We start from the raw sequence: 22,286 nt of genomic DNA on the forward strand, positions 1-22,286 counted from the left end.
ATTCTGCCAGAGCTTCAGCACTATAAACAGATTTTTATTAATAGATTTTCAGTTTACAATAAAGGAGACTGTATGGGCATTGGACTATGCTAAAGCCCCTCCCCTCCCCAAACCCCGCCCTCTCCCAGATCCAACCCCAAAGTCTCCAGGTGTTTTCCAACACAGACCTGGCAACATTAGGGGTGCGGGTTGGCTTTGCTTTGAATTCAGCCTTATTGAACTCCGGATTGTGTTTGAACCGCTTTTTTCCGCTTTCTAGGATGATGCTGCCCGTGACCACTGTTCCCTCGAAGCAGAGTTAGTGTGAGCTAGCTCACAATTTTTTAGCCTCCTGCTCCCCCCTTTTTGTCTCGGCTCAGGAAAAATGACCCGGGAGCAAACTGATTTATGCAGGAGCTCACAACTGTAACGCCAGGAGCTCACAAAGCAGATTTTTTTTGCTCACAAGACTCCACAACTTAGAGCAGAGGGACCAAACTTGCTCAGTGTAAAAGCCATAAGCGACTAATGTTTGAGAGCCACAAGACATGAACCATCAGATGTTTGAGAGCTGCAAGAAATGAACGTCAGGTGTTTGAGGGCAGGGAAGGAAGGAAGGAAGGAAGGAAGGAAGGAAGGAAGGAAGGAAGGAAGGAAGGAAGGAAGGAAGGAAGGAGGGAGGGAGGGAGGGGGAGGGGGAGGGAGGGAGGGAGGGAGGGAGGGAGGAAGGAAGGAAGGAAGGAAGGAAGGAAGGAAGGAAGGAAGGAAGGAAGGAAGGAAGGAAGGAAGGAAGGAAGGAAGGAGGGAAGGAGGGAGGGAGGGAGGGAGATGATGATACATACATGGATGGATGGATAGATAGATAGATAGATAGATAGATAGATAGATAGATAGATAGATAGATAGATAGATAGATAGATAGATAGATAGATAGATAGATAGACAGATAGACAGACAGACAGACAGACAGATTCATAGATGATAGACAGACAGACAGATAGATTCATAGATAAATAGATGACAGAGATAGATAGACAGATAGATAGACAGACAGACAGATGATAGATAGATAGATAGACAGACAGACAGATTCATAGATAGATGATAGACAGACAGATAGATTCATAGATAGATAGATAGATAGATAGATAGATAGATAGATAGATAGATAGATAGATAGACAGACAGACAGACAGACAGACAGACAGACAGACAGACAGACAGACAGACAGACAGACAGACAGACAGACAGACAGACAGACAGACAGATGAAGGACGGTGAGATGGAAAGAAAGCAACTTTAACTTTAAATGCATTTTCCAAGCCACTGCCCTGGCTTGGCTTGGCCAAGTGGTTTAAAAAGAGAAATGCCTTCTCTGAGCCACAGAGCCACACAATATGTGTGAAAGAGCCACCTGTGGCTCCCCAACCACCACCACCCCCCCCCCCGCCCCCAGCTTCGAGGGAACATTGCCCATGACCGAGACGCATGCGCGAGCATTGTGCTCTGCCCCAGAGAAGTCAATCTGCAGCCTTGCACCGCGGTGGATGCTCCGGGAACGGCGCCCGCGCGCGGTTACTCCAGAGTAACTCCATTGAGGTGTATAGACCGGCGTCGCTGGCTGGAGCGCCCCCCGGAGAGGACAGAAACGTTTTTTTTTTCTCCTTTGTCTGCAGCGCCGCAAGGGTTAAATTCGCAGAGCTCTTTGCTAGAGAGGCCGAGGGAGGGTTTGCTTTTGCAGGGCGACAGAGGACTGGGGCGGGGGAAACCAGGCAGCCGGAGCCCCGGAAGGTTTCCTTGGGAGTAAGTCCCTGGGAGCGCTGGGAAGGGAGGAAGGCGGGGGGGGATCACTCCTTCTCAGCCCTGCTTTCCATGCAGTTGCCAACTCCCGGAGCTTGCATGTTGGGGAAGCCCGGGTTTGGGGCCTGGGAGGGACCTCGGGTGGGAACCAGGCCACAGAGCCCTCCCTCCAGTTCAGCCAGTTTCTCCAGGGGAACTGGTCTCTGTCAACTGGAAGTCGGTTGCAATTCTGAGAGCCAGTCTCCTAGGGGTGGCCAAGGGTAGCTCTCCAGATGTTTTGTTTTTTTGCCTACAACTCCCATCAGCCCCAGCCATTGGCCATGCTGGCTGGGGCTGATGGGAGTTGTAGGCAAAAATAACATCTGGAGAGCTACCCTTGGCCACCCCTGTGATGTATAAAGTGATGGTGCGGCCTCATTTGGAGTACTGGGGTAACGTTCTGGTCGCCGTACGTCAAAAAAGATATTCTAGCATTGGGGAAAGTGCAGAAAAGGGCAACTAGGATGATTCAAGGGTTGGGACGCTTTCCCTACGAAGAAAGGTTACAGCGCTTGGGGCTCTTTAGCTTGGAGAAACATCGACTGCGGGGTGACATGATAAGAGGTTTACAAGATTTATAGGATCGTTTACTTTACAAGATTCTGCATGGGATAGAGAAGGTAGAGAAAGGAGGACTTTTCTCCCTTTCTCACAATACGAGAACTCGTGGGCATTCAATCAAATTGCTGAGCAGTCTGGTTAGAACAGATAAAAGGAAGTCCTTCTTCACTCAAAGGGTGATTAACGCATGGTATTCACTGCCACAGGAGGTGGTGGCGGCTGACAGCATAGACAGCTTCAAGAAGGGGTTGGATAAACATCTGGAGCAGAGATCCATCAGTGGTTATTTGCCACATGGTATTGATCATGGGACTCTCTGTCTGGGACAGCGATGCTTTGTATTCTTGATGCTTGGGAGGCACAGTGGGAGGGCTTCTAGCCCCACTGATGGACCTCCTGATGGCGCCTGGCTTTTTTGGCCACTGTGTGACACAGAGTGTTGGACTGGATGGGCCACTGGCCTGATCCAACATGACTTCTCTTATGTTTTTATGTGACACAGAGTGTTGGACTGGATGGGCCATTGTCCTGATCCAACAGGGCTTCTCTTATGTTCTTATATGACACAGAGTGTTGGACTGGATGGGCCATTGGCCTGATCCAACAGGGCTTCTCTTATGTTCTTATGGGGCAGTGATGCTCTGTATTCTTGGTGCTTGGGGGAGCAACAGTGGGAGGGCTTCTAGTGTCCTGGCCCCACTGGTGGATCTCCTAATGGCGCCTGGCTTTTTTGGCCACTGTGTGACACAGAGTGTTGGAGTGGGTGGGCCATTGGCCTGATCCAACATGGCTTCTCTTATGTTCTTCTGTGACACAGAGGGTTGGACTGGATGGGTCATTGGCCTGATCCAACATGGCTTCTCTTATGTTCTTCTGTGACACAGAGGGTTGGATTGGATGGGTCATTGGCCTGATCCAACAGGGCTTCTCTTATGTTCTTATGTGACACAGAGTTCTGGACCGGATGGGCCATTGCCCTGATCCAACAGGGCTTCTGTTATGTTCTTATGTGACACAGAGTGTTGGACTGGATGGGCCATTGGCCTGATCCAACATGGCTTCTCTCATGTTCTTATGTGACACAGAGTGTTGGACTGGATGGGCCATTGGCCTGATTCAACAAGGCTTCTCTTATGTTCTTATGCGACACAGAATGTTGGACTGGATGGGCCATTGGCCTGATCCAACATGGCTTCTCTTACGTTCTTATGGGAGAATGTCAGGTTCCGCCTGGTGGTTGGCAGCCCCATTAGGCACCAGTTTTGTCCCACTATGCAAGTGGAATTTATGTCAGAGGGGAGGGGGGAGACAATATCTTTCCGTACAGGAAAAGTTAAATCTATGAATCTACCTTTCTGTCGCTGGTCATTTTAGTATGCTGAAAAATCACACAAAACTGGCCTTTTGGGGGTGGGGGGGGTGGGGGGGTTTGGACGAGTGTTGGAGAGGGCATAAATTAAACCAACAAATAAATAAGAAAAGGGGTGTGGGGGAAGGCCACGCCTGCCTGCACTGGAATCAACCACAGCCCCATACTAAGACACCGATGCGGCCAGTGGGGGGCCAGAGCTTCCAGCTGGTATCCCAGGCCAGCCCAGAGTAGAAATTGGGGGGGGGGGGATTATGTGACTGTAATATAGTGGGTTCAAGGCATAGACGAGACAAGGCTGCCGCAATCATAGCTCTTTATTGAGTTACAGCATGGTAACGAAAGGCTAAGAAGACTGGATAAACTGGGCCAACGGGACCAACTATATATGGCCTTGGACCCACCTGTCTGCGGGACCGCCTTGCCCCACAAATTCCCCAGAGAGCCCTGCGATCAAGCTCTCAAAATCTTTCGGCTGTCCCTGGGCTAAAAGAGACGAGGCTCAATTCCACCAGAGCGAGAGCCTTCTCGGTTGCGGCCCCAATACTTTGGAACACCCTCCCAGAAGCCATCGGGGCCCCGAGGGACTTATCGCAGTTCCGCAGGGCCTGCGAGACTGAACGGCTTCGGGTGGCCTATGACGTCTAATGGGAGAGGGCTGCCTCCACATATGGATCTATCGCACTTTAGTACTAGCTGCCTAGGATCTGTGCGCGTGAGAAAGAAAAGACTAACGGACCCGCCTGAAGTGGCACCGTTGCCGTTTATCTGATTGTTTTATTGTTTTAATATTGCTTATGTTTACTGTCTATTTTATGCTGTTAGCCGCCTTGAGTCTGTATAGAAAGGGTGGGATATAAATATAACGTAAATAAATAATAATAAAAATACAGTCCTAGATTCCTGCGCTAGAATGCCATTCGATTGTTTGAACCAGCGAGAGGCTTCTGGTTGGACTAGGGTACGCAGGAGTAGGGAACAGTGGCTCTCCAGATGCTTTCTGCCTACAACTCCCATCAGCCCCAGCCGTTGGCCATGCTGGCTGGGGCTGATGGGAGTTGTAGGCAAAAAACATCTGGAGAGCCACTGTTCCCTACCCCTGTTAGAGCAGCGGTCCCCAACTTTTGTGGCACCAGGGACCAGTTTTGTGGAAGACAATTTTTCCAGGGTGGTGGGGGGGGGAGGGGCAATGGTTTTGCGATGTTACAATCGTGCACTTTATTTCTATTAGTTTCGAGTAGTGGTGAAGCGTGCAGACTCTTATCTGGGAGAACCAGGTTTGATTCCCCCACTCCTCCCCTTGCAGCTGCTGGAATGGCCTTGAGTCAACCAGCGCTCTGGCAGGAGTTGTCCTTGAAAAGGGCAGCTTCTGGGAGAGCTCTTTCAGCCTCACCCACCTCACAGGGTGTCTGTTGTGGGGGAGTGAGATAAAGGAGATTGTGAGCTGCTCTGAGACTCTTGAGTGGAGGGCGGAATATAAATCCAATGTCGTCGTCTTCTTCTTCCTCCCCTTGCAGCTGCTGGAATGGCCTTGAGTCAGCCATAGTTCTCGCAGGAGTTGTCCTTGAAAAGGGCAGCTTCTGGGAGAGCTCTCTCAGCCCCACCCACCTCACAGGGTGTCTGTTGTGGGGGAGGGAGATAAAGGAGACTGTGAGCCGCTCTGAGACTCTTGAGTGGAGGGCGGAATATAAATCCAATGTCGTCGTCTTCTTCCCCCACTTGCAGCTGCTGGAATAGACTTGGGTCAGCCATAGCTCTGGCAGAGGTTGTCCTTGAAAGGACAGCTGCTGTGAGAGCCCCTCAGCCCCACCCACCTCACAGGGTGTCTGTTGTTGGGGAGGGAGATAAAGGGGATTGTGAGCCGCTCTGAGACTCTTGAGTGGAGGGCGGAATATAAATCCAATGTCATCGTCTTCTTCCTCCACTTGCAGCTGCTGGAATGGACTTGGGTCAGCCATAGCTCTGGCAGAGGTTGTCCTTGAAAGGGCAGCTTCTGTCAGCCCCACCCACCTTACAGGGCGTCTGTTGTGGGGGAGGAAGGTAAAGGGGTTTGTAAACTGCTCTGAGATTTGGAGTGGAGGGCAGGGATATAAATCCAGAGTCATCATTAACTTCTTCTTTTTCTTATATTGTCATATATAATGAAACAATTACACAACTCACGGCCCAGTTGCTAACAGGCCACGGACCAGGACCGTCCCATGGACCGGGGATTGGAGACCCCTGTTCTAGAGTCCCTGAGCTTAGTCCTTAAGGCTCCAATGAGCCTGGCAGGAACACTGGTAAAGACATTCACAGGAATCCAGATACCCAACAGTGGCCAAGGATGCAGCACCAGTGCCCAACCAAGCACAACACCATAGAGGCGTAGAGCATGCTGATGTGGCCACACCTCGTTAGCAGTGTACCAGAGACGCAGGGCCAGGAGGAACAAATGGCATGCAGGAATGCTTCTCTGTGAGGGCCCTGGCATGAGCAGCGTAGACACACCGGGGAGCATGGCAGATGTGACTCTGAGAAATGTTTTGCAAACTGAATACCGAGGGAGAGAACACAGCTGTTCCAATTGCGTCGCCCCTGCGCAGCTCGTTTGGCAGAGGCAGCCGTAACACAATGCCAGATTCTCCCTCCTGCACTGGGGTTTGGGTGGGAGGAATCATGTCAAGTACAGACTCACGCACCCCAGGCAACACGACAGGGAGAAACACAAAGGAACAGTCCCAGGAGATCTGGGTTCGGTTCTTGCGAAGGGAGAGACCAGCAAGAATACAAACGCTCACCTTTTAGTGGCTAGGAGGCCCAGAAAGGAGACTAAGATGGGGTCAAATGGGGTGGATGGTTAAAACGGATAAAAGGAAGTACTTCTTCACCCAGAGGGTGATTAACATGTGGAATTCACTGCCACAGGAGGTTATGGCGGCTACAAGCATGGCCAGCTTCAAGAGGGGGTTAGATAAAAATATGGAGCAGAGGTCCATCAGTGGCTATTAGCCACAGTATATGTGTATATGTGTGTGTATATACACACACACACATGCACACATATATTGGCCACTGTGTGACACAGAGTGTTGGACTGGATGGGCCATTGGCCTGATCCAACATGGCTTCTCGTATGTTCTTATGTGACTCAGAGTGTTGGACTGGATGGACCATTGGCCTGATCTAACATGGCTTCTCTTATGTTCTTATGTGACACAGAGTGTTGGACTGGATGGGCCACTGACCTGATCCAACATGGCTTCTCTTATGTTTTTATGTGACACAGAGTTCTGGACTGGATGGGCCATTGGCCTGATCCAACATGGCTTCTCTTATGTTCTTATGTGACACAGAGTGTTGGACTAGATGGGCCACTGGCCTGATCCAACATGGCTTCTCTTATGTTCTTCTGTGACACAGAGTGTTGGACTGGATGGGCCATTGGCCTGATCCAACATGGCTTCTCTTATGTGACACAGAGTGTTGGACTGGAGGGGCCATTGGCCTGATCCAACATGGCTTCTCTTATGTTCTTCTGTGACACAGAGTGTTGGACTGGATGGGCCATTGGCCTGATCCAACATGGCTTCTCTTATGTGACACAGAGTGTTGGACTGGAGGGGCCATTGGCCTGATCCAACATGGCTTCTCTTATGTTCTTATGTGACACAGAGTGTTGGACCGGATGGGCCATTGGCCTGATCCAACATGGTGGAACCAATTGCCGGAAGAAGTGCGGGCCCTACGGGATCTTAACCAGTTCCGTAGGGCCTGCAAAACTGCCCTCTTCCAGCTAGCTTTTTAAGACAGAACTCTTGATAAGACCAGTAATACCGAGCCATCTTATACGCTATTCGACTGTATTTTAATGTCTTACTGTTTTATTGTTTTATTTTTAAATTATTAACTGTATTATTTATTGTCTATTTGTATCATGGTTTTCACCATGTCCTGTTAGCCGCCCTGAGCCTGCCTCGGCGGGGAGGGCGGGGTATAAATAAAAGTTTATTATTATTATTATTTATTATTATTATTATTATTCTCTTATGTTCTTCTGTGACACAGAGTGTTGGACTGGATGGGCCATTGGCCTGATCCAACAGGGCTTCTCTTATGTTCTTATGTGACTCAGACTGTTGAACTGGATGGGCCGCTGGCCTGATCCAACAGGGCTTCTCTTATGTTCTTCTGTGACACAGAGTGTTGGACTGGATGGGCCATTGGCCTGATCCAACAGGGCTTCTTTTATGTTCTTATGTGACTCAGACTGTTGAACTGGATGGGCCGCTGGCCTGATCCAACAGGGCTTCTCTTATGTTCTTATGGTGGCCAGAATGCCAAACATCCAGTGTCCTCTTTTTCTTCTTTTGAAGAGATGCATGCAATAGTAAAGGCTTCACCAGTCCCTCTTGTCCTTTCGGGGCTCTGGTTTACCTTAAGAATTAGCCCCTAGGATAGGTCGAGCCAAAGGAATGAGAGGCTAAGGTTATAATATCTCTAATAACACAAACAGAGAGACTTAGCTTTCAAAACAAACAAACAAACCTGAAGTAGCATATTTAAAATATCTTGGTATGCAATATAACAATATATCAAACCCCATTCTATAATGCACAAAAAGCTCTTTTCTTTTAATGTGCAAGGGCAATTCTCACACTCTCCCTGAGCATATGAAGGTTTGTGATGTTTGGTGGTGGATTTTCATTCTCACTCTTCTCTTCACAGCCAAGGGAATAAAGGTGTCTTTTCCCAGATGGAGGTGACTCAGTGGAAGGGGCAGGAGATGGAAGAGCAGGACCCAGGAGGACCTGGAACTGGCAAGACAGCAAGCAAAGGCCCCCTTCTCCTCCAAGCTGGGAGTGGTGTTGCATTCTGGGAAAGAGCTCTGCCAGAGACCCTGGCTAAGGACACCATGACCTCAGATGTCCATTGCCAACGCTTCCGGCAGTTCTGCTACCATTGGGCTGATGGGCCCCGAGAGGTTTGCAGCCAGCTCCATGGACTTTGCAGCCAGTGGCTGGAGCCGGAGAGGCACACCAAGAAGCAGATCCTGGACCTGGTGATCCTGGAGCAGTTCCTGACTCTCCTGCCCCAGGAAATGCAGTGCTGGGTCAGAGAATGTGGGCCAGAGACCAGTTCCCAGGCGGTGGCCCTGGCCGAAGGTTTCCTCCTAAGTCAAGCAGAGGAGAAGAGGCAGGCAGAACAGGTGAGGGGATTCCCTCCATTATGTCCCAATTCAATCTGGCCTTATCCTAAAGTGTCTTTGAAAGATACTTGTCCAAGGGTTAATCATCCAAAAAAAAAAGGAAATTTTACAGCCTCCTTCAGTACCCTCCTCTACAAGAGACTTTCTTACCCCTCCAGATAACTCACCGGGTCTGCTGATAGTAGGGTGAAGAGTCTGGGAGTAAGGCAGGATCCATTCCTTGGTCCACAGCATCATGCAGTAAAACTGGAAGTCAAGCTGAGCACCCCACGCCAGCATTGTAGGGCCACACTGTTCTGGGATGCAAACAAGGGGCATTATGATATTACTCACTGCATCATCTTAGAAAGTTAATGTCAAAGTAAGCAGCCATCCGTCTGCTAAAAGCCAGCACTGTAGGTCTAAACCAGAGTTGTCAGACATGTGGCTCAGGGGCCAAATCAGGCCCCCGGAGGGCTCCTATCAGGCCCCCAAGCAACTGGCTGTCATCTTCCTTCTGCGTCGCAGGTTGCTTTGCTAGGCTTGCTCAGTCACACAGAGCAAAGCCTCTATTTTCTCCATTGGCTGAGGCTTCTGGTTTTGCATCCTGTCCTGTTGTCCCTTTTCCTGGTTCTGGTTTTGGGGGGAGGGAGAGCTTGCTTTGCCGGGCTCTCTCAATCGCACAGTAGAGCTACTGAGCCAGGCATTTCTTGACTGAGGCTCCTCCCCCTCCTGGACCCCTAGGGAAGGAAGGAAAGAGTCGGAGCTTCCTTTGCCCAGTTTCCTGGATCCCATGGGAGAGATACAAAGAAAGCACCTTCAAGACCAATAAGTGCTAATGTTTTAAGCATGTTTTAAGGTTTTTTTTAAAAAAAAATTAATTGTGTTTGTGTCCTTTATAATGTTGATATCTGTTCTCAGGGCTTTTTTTGAGCAGGAATGCACAGGCACGCAGTCCGGCTGGCTTGGTGTCAGGGGTGTGTGTGTCAAGCAATCAGATCTCAAAGTAACCAGACCTTGAATAGAAACAAAGTATGGTTTATTGATAATCCAAGATGCTTCTATTGAGCTAGGTATTGGAACTGATACACAGTAACATTGGAGGGTATACTTAAAGATCAAAGGTTCTCTAAACAAAGCTACAATTTCTAAACAATGCTGTATTCCCGTGTGAATCGTCACACGGTAAACTTCTTATCTCCCCTGTGGTTTCTTTTCCTGGGACCAGGCCTGAGAACCGGTCCCTGGAGGCGCTTATCTTCAAAGAGCAAATTCCTGCATTTGTTAGTAAAAGCGAGAGAGGCGAAAGAGGCGCGAACGACACGCCCGGCTATTTTCTACTTTGATGTGCCCAGCTTAGTTCAGGGTTAGTAACATTCATGGAGCCTTACAGATACATTCAGTTAGCATCATGCTATCAAAGGAAAGATATCTGTTATATCTGTTCTCAGGGCTTTTTTTGAGCAGGAATGCACAGGCACGCAGTCCGGCTGGCTTGGTGTCAGGGGTGTGTGTGTCAAGCAATCAGATCTCAAAGTAACCAGACCTTGAATAGAAACAAAGTATGGTTTATTGATAATCCAAGATGCTTCTATTGAGCTAGGTATTGGAACTGATACACAGTAACATTGGAGGGTATACTTAAAGATCAAAGGTTCTCTAAACAAAGCTACAATTTCTAAACAATGCTGTATTCCCGTGTGAATCGTCACACGGTAAACTTCTTATCTCCCCTGTGGTTTCTTTTCCTGGGACCAGGCCTGAGAACCGGTCCCTGGAGGCGCTTATCTTCAAAGAGCAAATTCCTGCATTTGTTAGTAAAAGCGAGAGAGGCGAAAGAGGCGCGAACGACACGCCCGGCTATTTTCTACTTTGATGTGCCCAGCTTAGTTCAGGGTTAGTAACATTCATGGAGCCTTACAGATACATTCAGTTAGCATCATGCTATCAAAGGAAAGATTCACATTGCTTGACATAGTGGCCTAATATGCAAATGAGTTCCTGCTGGGCTTTTTCTGCCCAAAAAAGCCCTGTGTGTTCTACCTGCCATTACATCTGATGATACACACATGGCTGGACCCGATTTATGTCAGATCCGGCCCTCGTAACAAATGAATTCAACACCCCTGGTCTAAACAGTTCAGTGATGAGGAGGAGGAGATTGGATGTATACCCCCCCTTTCACTACCCGAAGGAGTCTCAAAGCGGCTTACAATCTCCTTTCCCTTCCCCTCCCCACAACAGACACCCTGTGAGGTGGGTGGGGCTGGAGAGGGCTCTCACAGCAGCTGCTCTTTCAAGGACAGAGGCTGAGAGCAGCCTACCATCTCCTTTCCCTTCCTCCCCCACAACAGACACCCTGTGAGGTGGGTGGGGCTGGAGAGGGCTCTCACAGCAGCTGCCCTTTCAAGGACAGAGGCTCAGAGCGGCCTACAATCTCCTTTCCCTTCCCCTCCCCACAACAGACACCCTGTGAGGTGGGTGGGGCTGAGAGGGCTCTCACAGCAGCTGCCCTTCAAGGACAGAGGCTCAGAGCGGCCTACAATCCCCTTTCCCTTCCTCCCTCACAACAGACACCCTGTGAGGTGGGTGAGGCTGAAGAGGGCTCTCACAGCAGCTGCCCTTTCAAGGACAGAGGCTGAGAGCAGCCTACCATCTCCTTTCCCTTCCTCCCCCACAACAGACACTGTGAGGGGGGTGGGGCTGGAGAGGGCTCTCACAGCAGCTGCCCTTTCAAGGACAGAGGCTCAGAGCGGCCTACAATCTCCTTTCCCTTCCTCCCCCACAACAGACACGCTGTGAGGTGGGTGGGGCTGAGAGGGCTCTCACAGCAGCTGCCCTTTCAAAGACAGTGGCTCAGAGTGGCCTATAATCTCTTTTCCCTTCCTCCCCCACAACAGACACCCTGTGAGGTGGGTGGGGCTGAGAGGGCTCTCACAGCAGCTGCCCTTTCAAGGACAGAGGCTCAGAGTGGCCTACAATCTCCTTTCCCTTCCTCCCCCACAACAGACACCCTGTGAGGTGGATGGGGCTGAGAGGGCTCTCACAGCAGCTGCCCTTTCAAGGACAGCGGCTCAGAGCGGCCTACAATCTCATTTCCCTTCCTCCCCCACAACAGACACCCTGTGAGGTGGGTGGGGCTGAGAGGGCTCTCACAGCAGCTGCCCTTTCAAGGACAGAGGCTCAGAGTGGCCTACAATCTCCTTTCCCTTCCTCCCCCACAACAGACCCCCTGTGAGGTGGATGGGGCTGAGAGGGCTCTCACAGCAGCTGTCCTTTCAAGGACAGCGGCTCAGAGCGTCCTACAATCTCCTTTCCCTTCCTCCCCCACAACAGACACCCTGTGAAGTGGATGGGGCTGGAGAGGGCTCTCACAGCAGCTGCCCTTTCAAGGACAGAGGCTCAGAGCATCCTACAATCTCCTCTCCCTTCCCCTCCCCACAACAGGCACCCTGTGAGGTAGGTGGAGCTGAGAGAGCTCTCCCAGAACCGCTCTTGAGTAGAACAGCCTTGAAAGAACTTGTAATAATCAACACAAGTGGAGCCGGTGTATTGAGTAAACAATATAAGAAAACCACGGAAACAATGTAACCTCCACGCAAACCATGTGTGAATATATTTAATGCGAAACTGAAAAGAACAAGAAGTACAGTATACAATACAGGGACTGTCCCCACAGAGTCTTTCCACAGCCTGATAAATCGGAGGGAGGGAAGGAAGGAAATAGATGGGGAGAGGGAGAGATGGAAAGCAAGCAAGTTTAACTTTAAATGCATTCACCAAGCCACCGGATGGCTTGAAGCAGTAATTTGAAGAGAGATGCCTTCTCCAAAGCCAGTGGGCGGTGGGGGCTTCAAGAGCTGCATAACATGTGTGAAAGAGCCACATGTGACTTCTGAGCTGCAGTTTAGCCACCCCTGCTATATACACTGCCATTCGTTAATAAATTCCCCCGCTGCTTTTTCAGATGTGGCGACCATCCCTGAAGACAGAAGCGACATTCCCTGAGGCAGAAGGAGCTTCCTTGGAGCAGGGGGAGAGGATGCAGGCCCAGGAATGTGCCCAAGAAGCCCTCTCCTGTGGTAAAGTACTCTTAGTGTCTGGATATGATCGGGGTACCCAGTGCATTTGATGGATAGAGTGATGAAATCAGGGCGGGGGCGGGAATCTTCTTCACACGACACATTGTTCATTTGTGGAACTCAGAGTCCACTAATTAAACAACGTCCACTCCATGTCCACTAATTAAACAAATTAATAGAACCATATACCATATTTTTCGGTCCATAAGGTGCTCCGGACCATAGGACGCACCTTCCTCCTGGGGGGCGATCCGCTGCCTCTGCCTCCGATCCGGCGCTTCCCCCGCGCCTGCCTGCCTGGCTCCATCTTCTTCAGGCAAGCGCTGGGATCGCTCCACGTGGCCCCACCGCAAACCCAGCACTTTGCAAGCGCCGGCTGCGGAGAGGGCAGTGTGCTCCTCCTTGTCTGTCTGCCTGGCTCCACCTCTGATGTTTAAAGCAAGCACTGGGATCGGAGGGCAGAGGGAGCGATCCCAGCGCTTGCTTTAAACATCAGAGGTGGAGCCAGGCAGACAGACAAGGAGGAAGCACACTGCCCTCTCCACAGCCGGCGCTCGCGAAGCGCTGGGTTTGCGGAGGGGGCGGGTGTTTCCTCCTTGCCTGTGTGCCTGGCTTCAGCTGTGATGTTTAAAGCAAGCGCTGGGATCGGAGAGCGGAGGGAGCGATCCCAGCGCTTGCTTTAAACATCAGAGGTGGAGCCAGGCAGACAGACAAGGAGGAAGCACGCTGCCCCCTCCGCAGCCGGCGCTTGCGAAGCGCTGGGTTTGCGGTGGGGCCACGAGGAGCGATCCCAGCGCTTGCCTGAAGAAGATGGAGTCAGGCAGGCAGGCGCGGGGGAAGCGCCGGATCGGAGGCAGAGGCAGCGGATCCCCCCCCCAAGGTACGTATCTTCGGACCATAAGACGCACACACTTTCCCCTCCACTTTTTTTGGTGGGGAAAGTGCGTCTTATGGTCCGAAAAATACGGTAATTATAGAGCTGGAGGTGACTTCTAAGGTCATCTAGTCCAACCTCTTACACAATGCACAACATTCACAAACACCACCATCCCCCTCACACCTTGTGACCTCATTCCATGCCCTGAGATGGTAAAGAAATGTCCAAACTGGCCTGGAGAAAAATTGTTTCCCGGCCCCAATTTGGTGATCAGCATTTCCCTGGGCGTATAAGAAAGGGCCGCAAGAACTAAGAACTGACCCAACCCTTTTTGTCCTCCTTCTCATGATCTGCCTAAGTGGACAGACTCAGCATTGCTTTCAGTTGGCCACCTAGCGTCTGCTTAAAAACCTCCAAGGAAGGAGAGCCCACCACCTCCCAAGGAAGCCTGTTCCACTGAGGAACCGCTCTAACGGTCAGGAAGTTCTTCCTAATGTTGAGCCGGAAACTCTTTTGATTTAATTTCAACCTGTTGGTTCTACTCTGACCTTCCAGAGCTACGGAAAACAACTCCACACCATCATTGTATGATAGGCAAGTCCCCACATTAATTAAAATATCCATATCTCACCCTCCTTCCATAAGATAGACTAGCGGTAGCCAAACTTGCTGAGTGTAAGAGCCGCATAGAATAAATGTCTGATGTTTGAGAGCTGCAAGGAAGGAAGGAAAGAGGGAAGGAAAATATGAAGATATTGGATTTATATCTCGCCCTATGCTCTGAATCTCAGAGTCTCGAAGCAGTCACAGTCTTCTTTACCTTCCCCCCCCACACACAAACACACACACACAACAGACACCCTGTGAGTTAGGTGGGGCTAAGAGTTCTCCTACAGCAGCTGCCCTTTCAAGAACGACTCCTATGAGAGCTATGGCTGACCCAAGGCCATTCCAGCAGCTGCAAGTGGAGGAGTGGGGGAATCAAACCCGGTTCTCCCAGATTAGAGTCCATGCACTTAACCACTACACCAAACTGGCTCTCTGCACCAAACTGGATCTCAGGAAGGAAGGAAGGAAAATAGGTAGGGGAAGGGAAGAGAGGTAGAAAGAAAGCAACTTTAAATGCATTCTCCAAGCTGTCAGCTGGAAATGCGTTCTCCAAGCTAATAATAATAATAATATTTAATTTGTATCCCGCCCTCCCCGCGGAAGCTGGCCAATGGGGTAGCGGGGGCTTTGAGAGCCACACAATATGTGTGAAGGAGCCGCGTGTGGCTCCCGAGCCACAGTTTGGCCACCCCTGAGATAGACAAATCTCGGCAGTGATATTCAACCCAGTGAATAATGGGAGCCTGCACCTTCGAGGGATGCAGAGATCTGAAAAACACTTCTGGGGGGCCCATAATCATGGAAAAATTTGGCTTCTGTGCCTGTGCTTGTAGGGGTATCTGGTGGACCACTGTGGGAAACAGGATGCTGGAATAGGGATAGAGGGCTGGGGGTTCGCACCCCTCCCCGCCAGGAGCTTAAGGGAAGGGCTTGGAACAGATGTGATATCATGTTGATGTTAAGAACATAAGAGAAGCCATGCTGGATCAGGCCAATGGCCCATCCAGTCCAACACTCTGTGTCACACAGTGGCCAGAAAACCCAGGTGCCATCAGGAGGTTCATCAGTGGGGCCAGGACACTAGAAGCCCTCCCACTGTGCCCCCCCCCAAGCACCAAGAATACAGAGCATCACTGCCCCAGATAGAGAGTTCCAACAATACGCTGTGGCTAATAGGCACTGATGGACCTCTGCTCCAGATGTTTATCCAACCCCCCACTTGAAGCTGTCTATGCTTGTAGCCGCCACCACCTCCTTTGGCAGTGAATTCCATGTGTTAATCACTCTTTGGGTGAAGAAGGACTTCCTTTTATCCATTCTAACCTGAGTGCTCAGCAATTTCATCGAATGCCCACGAGTTCTTGTATTGTGAGAAAGGGAGAACATAAGAACATAAGAGAAGCCATGTTGGAGCAGGCCAGTGGTCCTTCCAGTCCAACACTCTGTGTCGCACAGTGGCCAAAAAAATCCAATCCCCTCTTGAAGCTGTCTATGCCTGTAGCTGCCGCCACTTCCTGTGGCAGTGAATTCCATGTGTTAATCACCTTTTGGGTGATGTTGCGTCTGGTTGAAAACCTTGTTATGAAGTTAGCATGGCCAAGAGACTCATTCGTATTTCCCTTCCGTCTCAAGTCACATCTGGGCCGAATGTGATGGTGACATGCCATGAAACATCATTTCCAGCCTTCTCTTCCCTCCCAGGCCAGACATGTCTTATGTTGGCAGCATTTATAACCTGTGAGGCTCATAGGTACCTGGTGCTTCTCTTCTGCCTCTCCCAGAATTTACTGTAGCGTTAAACAATGTGTTGTATGTACACAGGGCGAGGTTTCACTCCCCTGGGAAAGGGGTGCACGAAGCAAGGAACAAACCAGCAAATGGAATATAAAGTCATGGGAGATGCCTTTCATAGAATCCTAGAGTTGGAAGGGATCTCCAGGGTCATCTAATCCAACCTCCTGCACAATGCAGGAAACTCACAAACCCCTCCCCCTAAATTCACAGGATCCGCATTGCTGTCAGATGCAATCACACACACACACACACACACAATAATGCTCTTTCCAACCGAATTCCACTGTGTAACCTAGCAAAATCCAGTTGGAAAGTGCCATTATTTAGTGTGTCTGCGACCACAGCCTCTGTGTGTACTCACACTAAGGCTGTGGCCACTAAATAATGGCACTTTCAATAAATAATGGAAAATAATGGAACTTTGGTCCTAAACAGAAGGGCTGGTGCTTCAGAGAGCAAGTTATCTTTCCTTCCTCCTTTGTCTCACTAACAGGCAGTGGAGAGATGCTTTTGAACCGTTATCTTTCAAGAGGTGTGGAAACGGCTGCTACACCTCCAGTCCAGGTAAGGGATTCGAGCGAGGACCACCTAGGTTCCGCCTCCTTTCTCTTTCGCTTTTGCTCCTGCAGTTTCTACAAAGTGTCCAGGCCAGAGATCCTCAGAATGCCGTTTCCTTTACCCATCCCAAGCCTAACTTCCTATACCTTCCCAGACTACTCTCTTCCAGTGTGCAATCTCTTCCTTGTGCAATTTCTGATTGGGGCATCTGCTTTTTCTTTCAGTGTTCCTTTTCCTTTGAGGAGGTGGCCGTGTATTTCACCGTGGCAGAGTGGGCCCTGCTGGATCTGGACCAAAGAGCTCTCTACTGGGAAGTCATGCTGGAGAACTATGAGAACGTGGCCTCTCTGGGTAAGGATCTTTCATATATGCCGAAAGTGCAAATTGCTGCCATTGTGATGAAGAGAAGCAATTACCAGCCAGAAAATAATGGAACTTTTGTCCTAAGCAGGAAGGACTGGTGCTTCAAATAGCAAGTTATCTTTTCTTTATGTGGCTTGAAGCCATGAGGTACTGAACTGCAAAGCTAAAGCCTTAGCTGATGAAGGTTTTTGAAACCGAAACTGGTCCCTTGAATCGACTTGATTCTTCTATTGGGCTTATTTACATCGTGACAGAAGAAGACGACCTTTGTAATGAGACTCCTTATGCAGAGAGACAAAATGTATTTCTAGTTGGATGTGGACGTTTCCCTTTAAGGGCTTTGTTGTCATATTATAAATTGCTATTATAGTGCTACACGGTTTGCTATTTTTTCTAACATTGTGATGAGGCATGAATCAAAATACTGAATAGCAATGCACTGTTCTGTTAAGGCAATCTCTCTGTTTATGCCTCTCTCTCTATGCAGTCTCTCAATCTATTTATTTAGAGGATGTATTTGTGCATTGTGCAGGGGATTGGACTAGATGACCCTGAAGGTCCCTTACAATTCTATGATTCTGATCTCTCTGTTTATTCCAGCAGCGGACAATCAGAGGAATGAGGAGGATGAGGAATTTGAACTGCAATTACTAGATAAAGTCAGTTGTGAAGACTTCAAAGGAAATGTCAGGAATCAAGGCAGACCTGAGAGAAAGAAAGACAGCCATTTGATTGAGAACAGCGATGAAAGAAAGTGTAATATCCATTTTCCAAAGCATAATATAATGAAGACAAGTAAAGCCATTCAGTGTGAAAAGTATTTCATATACAGATCACAGTTTCTTGTGAATCAAAGAATGCAAAAAGGAGAGGATACTTTTGAATGCTCAGAGTGTGGGAAAAGATTCAGTCATAGTGGCTGTTTTCAAGTGCATGAAAGAACCTACATAGGGGAGAAACCTTTTGAATGCTCAGAGTATGGATTCACTACAAGTGGCAGTGTTCAATTGCATCAAAGAAACCACATCTGGGGAGCCCACACAAGGGAGAAATCTTTTGAATGCACAGAGTGTGGAAAGAGATTCAGTCATAGCGGCAGTCTTCGAGTGCATAAAAGAACCCACACAGGGGAGAAACCGTTTGAATGCTCAGAGTGTGGGAAAAGATTCACTCAGAGTAGTAGTCTTCAACGGCATAAAATAACCCACACAGGGGAGAAACCGTTTGAATGTTCTGAGTGTGGAAAGAAATTCAGTCGGAGTAGCTATCTACAAGAGCATAAAAGAATCCACACAGGAGAGAAACCTTTTGAATGCTCAGAATGTGGAAAGAGATTCAGTGAGAGTGGCAGTCTCCAAGTGCATAAAAGAACCCACAAAGGGGAGAAACCATTTGAATGCTCAGAGTGTGGAAAGAGATTCAGTCGGAGTAGCTATCTTCAAGAGCATAAAAGAACCCACACAGGGGAGAAACCATTTGAATGTTCTGAGTGTGGAAAGAAATTCAGTCGGAGTAGCCATTTTCATCTGCATCGAAGAACTCATACAGGGGAGAAACCTTTTGAATGCTCAGAATGTGGAAAGAGATTCAGTGCACGTAGTCATCTTCATTATCATCAAAGAACCCACACAGGAGACAAGCCTTTTGAATGTTCAAAGTGTGGAAAGAGATTTAGTCAGAATAGCCATCTTCAAGAGCATAAAAGAACGCACACAGGGGAGAAACCTTTTGAGTGCTCAGAGTGTGGAAAGAAATTCACTCAGAGTAGCCATCTTCAAGAGCATAAAAGAACCCATACTGGGGAGAAACCTTTTGAATGCTTAGAGTGCGGAAAGAGATTCTGTCGAAGTGGCCATCTTCTGTATCACCAAGGGATCCACACAGGGGAAACCCACACAAGGGAGAAACTTTTTGAATGCTCAGAATGTGGAAGGAGATTCAGTGAGAGTGGCAGTCTTAAAGTACATAAAAGAACCCACACAGGGGAGAAACCATTTGAATGTTCAGAGTGTGGGAAGAGATTCAGTCAGAGTAGTAGTGTTCAGCGGCATGAGAGAATCCACACAGGGGAGAAACCATTTGAATGCTCAGAGTGTAGAAAGAGATTCAGTCGGAGTAGCTATCTTCAAGTGCATGAAAGAACCCACACAGGGGAGAAACCTTTTGAATGTTCTGAGTGTGGAAAGAGATTCACTCAGAGTAGCCATCTTCAACAGCACAAAGTAACTCACAGAGCCAATTTACCAATTCCAATTTATTACGGTCAATTGACCAGCAATAACGATATACAAAATCTCATAGATAACGGACCACAATTTCTGACTACATAAAAGCATTCTCATATTCAAATTCCACCAATGTTAAACCTTAAAAGTGGCATTATTAACCATCTCTACTTTGTTAAAAACTTCTGCTTATTTACGACTAAAAACAATATTTTGCTACTGCCTGAGTTACAGACTGCCTCCGATAAGACAGTATTTCAGTAGCATGACATCTGCAAATTTCAGATAATTATCTAGAGGTTTAAATTTAGAGAGTAATGGAAATATTAACTGCTATCTCTCTCTGGAATAGAGCTTACAATGTAAAAGAATGTGTGTGACAGTTTGAACTTCCTTTTCTGAGCATATACAGCATCTTTGGTGGATAGGGTTATAGCGTAGAAACTGTTTGAATGCTCTGAGTGTGGAAAGAGATATATTTGGAGTGCAGTGTCCTCAAAAAACCCACACAGAGGTCAATCCTTCTGAATGTTCAGAGCGTGGGAAGAGATTCAGTCAGAGTGGCCTTCTTCAGTCAAGAGCATCACAAAACCCACACAGGGGAGAAATCTTTTTTTTTTAATTTTCAAAAAAAACTTTATTGAACTATAAACTCCAGTTACAGCAATATCTGAATTCATAAAGTACTATAGCACATACATTACAAATTATATACTCAGAAAATAGATAAAAAATTTAACATAAATGCTAAAATACAAATATCAACTATACAAACAAGTGAAAGAGACTATTCTGCACAGTATCTGAAGTAATATAAAATAACATATAATACTTTGAATTACCATTAATTAATAAAAAGCGCAAAGTCCATGTATTTCTGCAGTAGTTTAAAAGCAAGCGACTAGTTTGATTGTATAAAGCCACAAAAACAAAACCATTTTTCTAAGACATTATCGTTATTTCCAGAGGTTTCTACTTGTAAAATTTGAAGGAATTTTGTCCATTACAATTAGATCCCAGACCTTGGAGTACCATTTCTAAATTGAAGGAATTAATTTGAATTTCCAAAAATTAGCTATTAATAGTTTAGCTGCCATTAAAAATAAAGATGTAATTTCTTTACTAGAACCAGAAACATTTCGGGTGGTCCAGCTATTTACCAAAATTCTGGTGTTAACGGGAGGTTAACATGAGCAATCTTTTCAATAATGGTTATGATTTGCTTCCAGAGAGGTTGAACCCGTGGGCAGTCCCACCAACAATGCAGAAGTGTTCCTTTTTCATTGCAGTTCTTCCAACATTAGGGGTTGGATAATTTTTTTAGCATGGTACATTTGGACCGGCATTAAGTACCATCTAGAGCAGGGGTGTCGAACATCCAGTTTGGGGCTGAATCAGGCCCCTGGGAAGCTCCTATCAGGCCCCCGAGCAATTGACTGTCATCTGCTTCCTTCTCCCTCTCTCTTGCTTCCTTCTGCATCTCGGCTAGCTTTGCAAGGCTTGCTCAATTACACAGAGCAAAACCTCTATCTTCTCCACTGGCTGAGGCTCCTTCCTTTGGGAGGAGGGGGAAAGGAATAGCTTGCTTTGCCAGGCTCTCTCAATTGCACAGCAGAGTTACTGAGCCAAGCCTCTTTTCCTTCTGTTGGCTGAGGCTCCTCCCCGACCCCCAGTCCCCTGGGGAAGGAAGGAAGGAAAGCCAGAGCTTCCTTTGCCCAGTTTCCTGGATCCCATGGAAGATATACAAAGAAAGCATCTTTAAAGCCAGTGAATGTTAACGTTTTAAGTTTTTATTTTAAGTTTTAAAAAATATATATTTGGGTTTGTCTGTGTTGTTTATAAAATTTATATCTCAGCTACCTAATCTTATATAGGTACACACATGGCCTGGTCCAGCATGGTGTGGCCGAACCCAACATGGCTGGGCCCAACAAGGTCTCATTTATGTCAGATCCGGCCCTCATAACAAATGAGTTCGACACCCCTGCTCTAGAGTATAATTTATAGTGTTGCAGCCTCATTTAAAGGTGCAGTACGGAACAATTTGGACCAACTTTTTCCAGAAAAAGTACCTTTGCAATCTCTATTCCAAGCATTTGGTAGTGCAGTAGTCTGCTGCCATTGGGTATAGTTAAGTGCTTTGTAAATTATTGCAATTGGACCTTTAACTTTAGGAGTTTGAGTTGTCAAAGATTTTTCAAAAGCATTTAAGGCTCTATGGACCGAGTCAATAATGTTGGAGTGGTGCAAAAAAGGATGCACTCGGGCACATTACATCCAAGTTGAAGACAGGTTACATCGCCTTCCTAACAAGTTTCGAGAAAGCATTTTATTATTACGACAAACTTGCGTTAATCTAAAAATAACCATTTTTTTTTTCTCCCTGACGGGAAAGTTTTGACTTCTCTTCCTACACAGAACCAGCATTGCCCCAGGAAAGAAGTTACAATCCTTATGCCAATAAAGGTCTGAACTAGAAAACTGAACTAGAAGTAGAAGTTACAGACAGGGCCGGCTCGTCCACTAGGCAAATCAGGCATTTGCCTAGGGCGCCAGGAGGGGGCACCAAATTGGGCTCCCCCCCTCCCAGTTCCCAAGACAAATGCCTAGTTTTGCCTCTCCCCCCTTGCCACCACTGTGCACCCCCTCCCTTCCGCAGTGCTCCCTCCTCCCCCCAGCACAATCAGAGGAGCACCGGAACGAGGCTCACCCCTACTCGCTTTGACAGGGCCCGGTCATCTGAGCGTTCTTTGAAGAGAGTGCTGGAGGAGAGATGGCTCTTGATTATTGTTCTATCTCTGGCAGTTGGTTGCCTGTTAAATTAAGAACATAAGAGAAGCCATGTTGGATCAGGTCATTGGC

At 48.0% G+C, this 22,286-nt stretch overlaps 2 protein-coding genes across 2 annotated transcripts in view; one reads left to right on the forward strand and one right to left on the reverse strand.

The window, feature by feature from the left end:
• The window catches only part of LOC132571714 (zinc finger protein 91-like), a 250,554-nt gene that overhangs the window by 42,399 nt on the left and 185,869 nt on the right, over nucleotides 1-22,286 (reverse strand). The gene's annotated exons all lie outside the window — the stretch shown is intronic.
• Nucleotides 1,684-20,294, forward strand: LOC132571062 (oocyte zinc finger protein XlCOF6-like). The gene is made up of 6 exons (XM_060237703.1): nucleotides 1,684-1,783; nucleotides 8,457-8,937; nucleotides 12,884-12,998; nucleotides 16,772-16,842; nucleotides 17,061-17,187; nucleotides 17,800-20,294. The coding sequence occupies exons 2-6, from the start codon at nucleotides 8,485-8,487 to the stop codon at nucleotides 19,527-19,529; spliced, it is 2,496 nt and encodes an 831-aa protein (XP_060093686.1). The 5' UTR covers nucleotides 1,684-1,783; nucleotides 8,457-8,484; the 3' UTR covers nucleotides 19,530-20,294.

This window comes from Heteronotia binoei, chromosome 5 (genome assembly GCF_032191835.1).
Source record: "Heteronotia binoei isolate CCM8104 ecotype False Entrance Well chromosome 5, APGP_CSIRO_Hbin_v1, whole genome shotgun sequence".
Taxonomy (NCBI): Eukaryota; Metazoa; Chordata; class Lepidosauria; order Squamata; family Gekkonidae; genus Heteronotia; species Heteronotia binoei.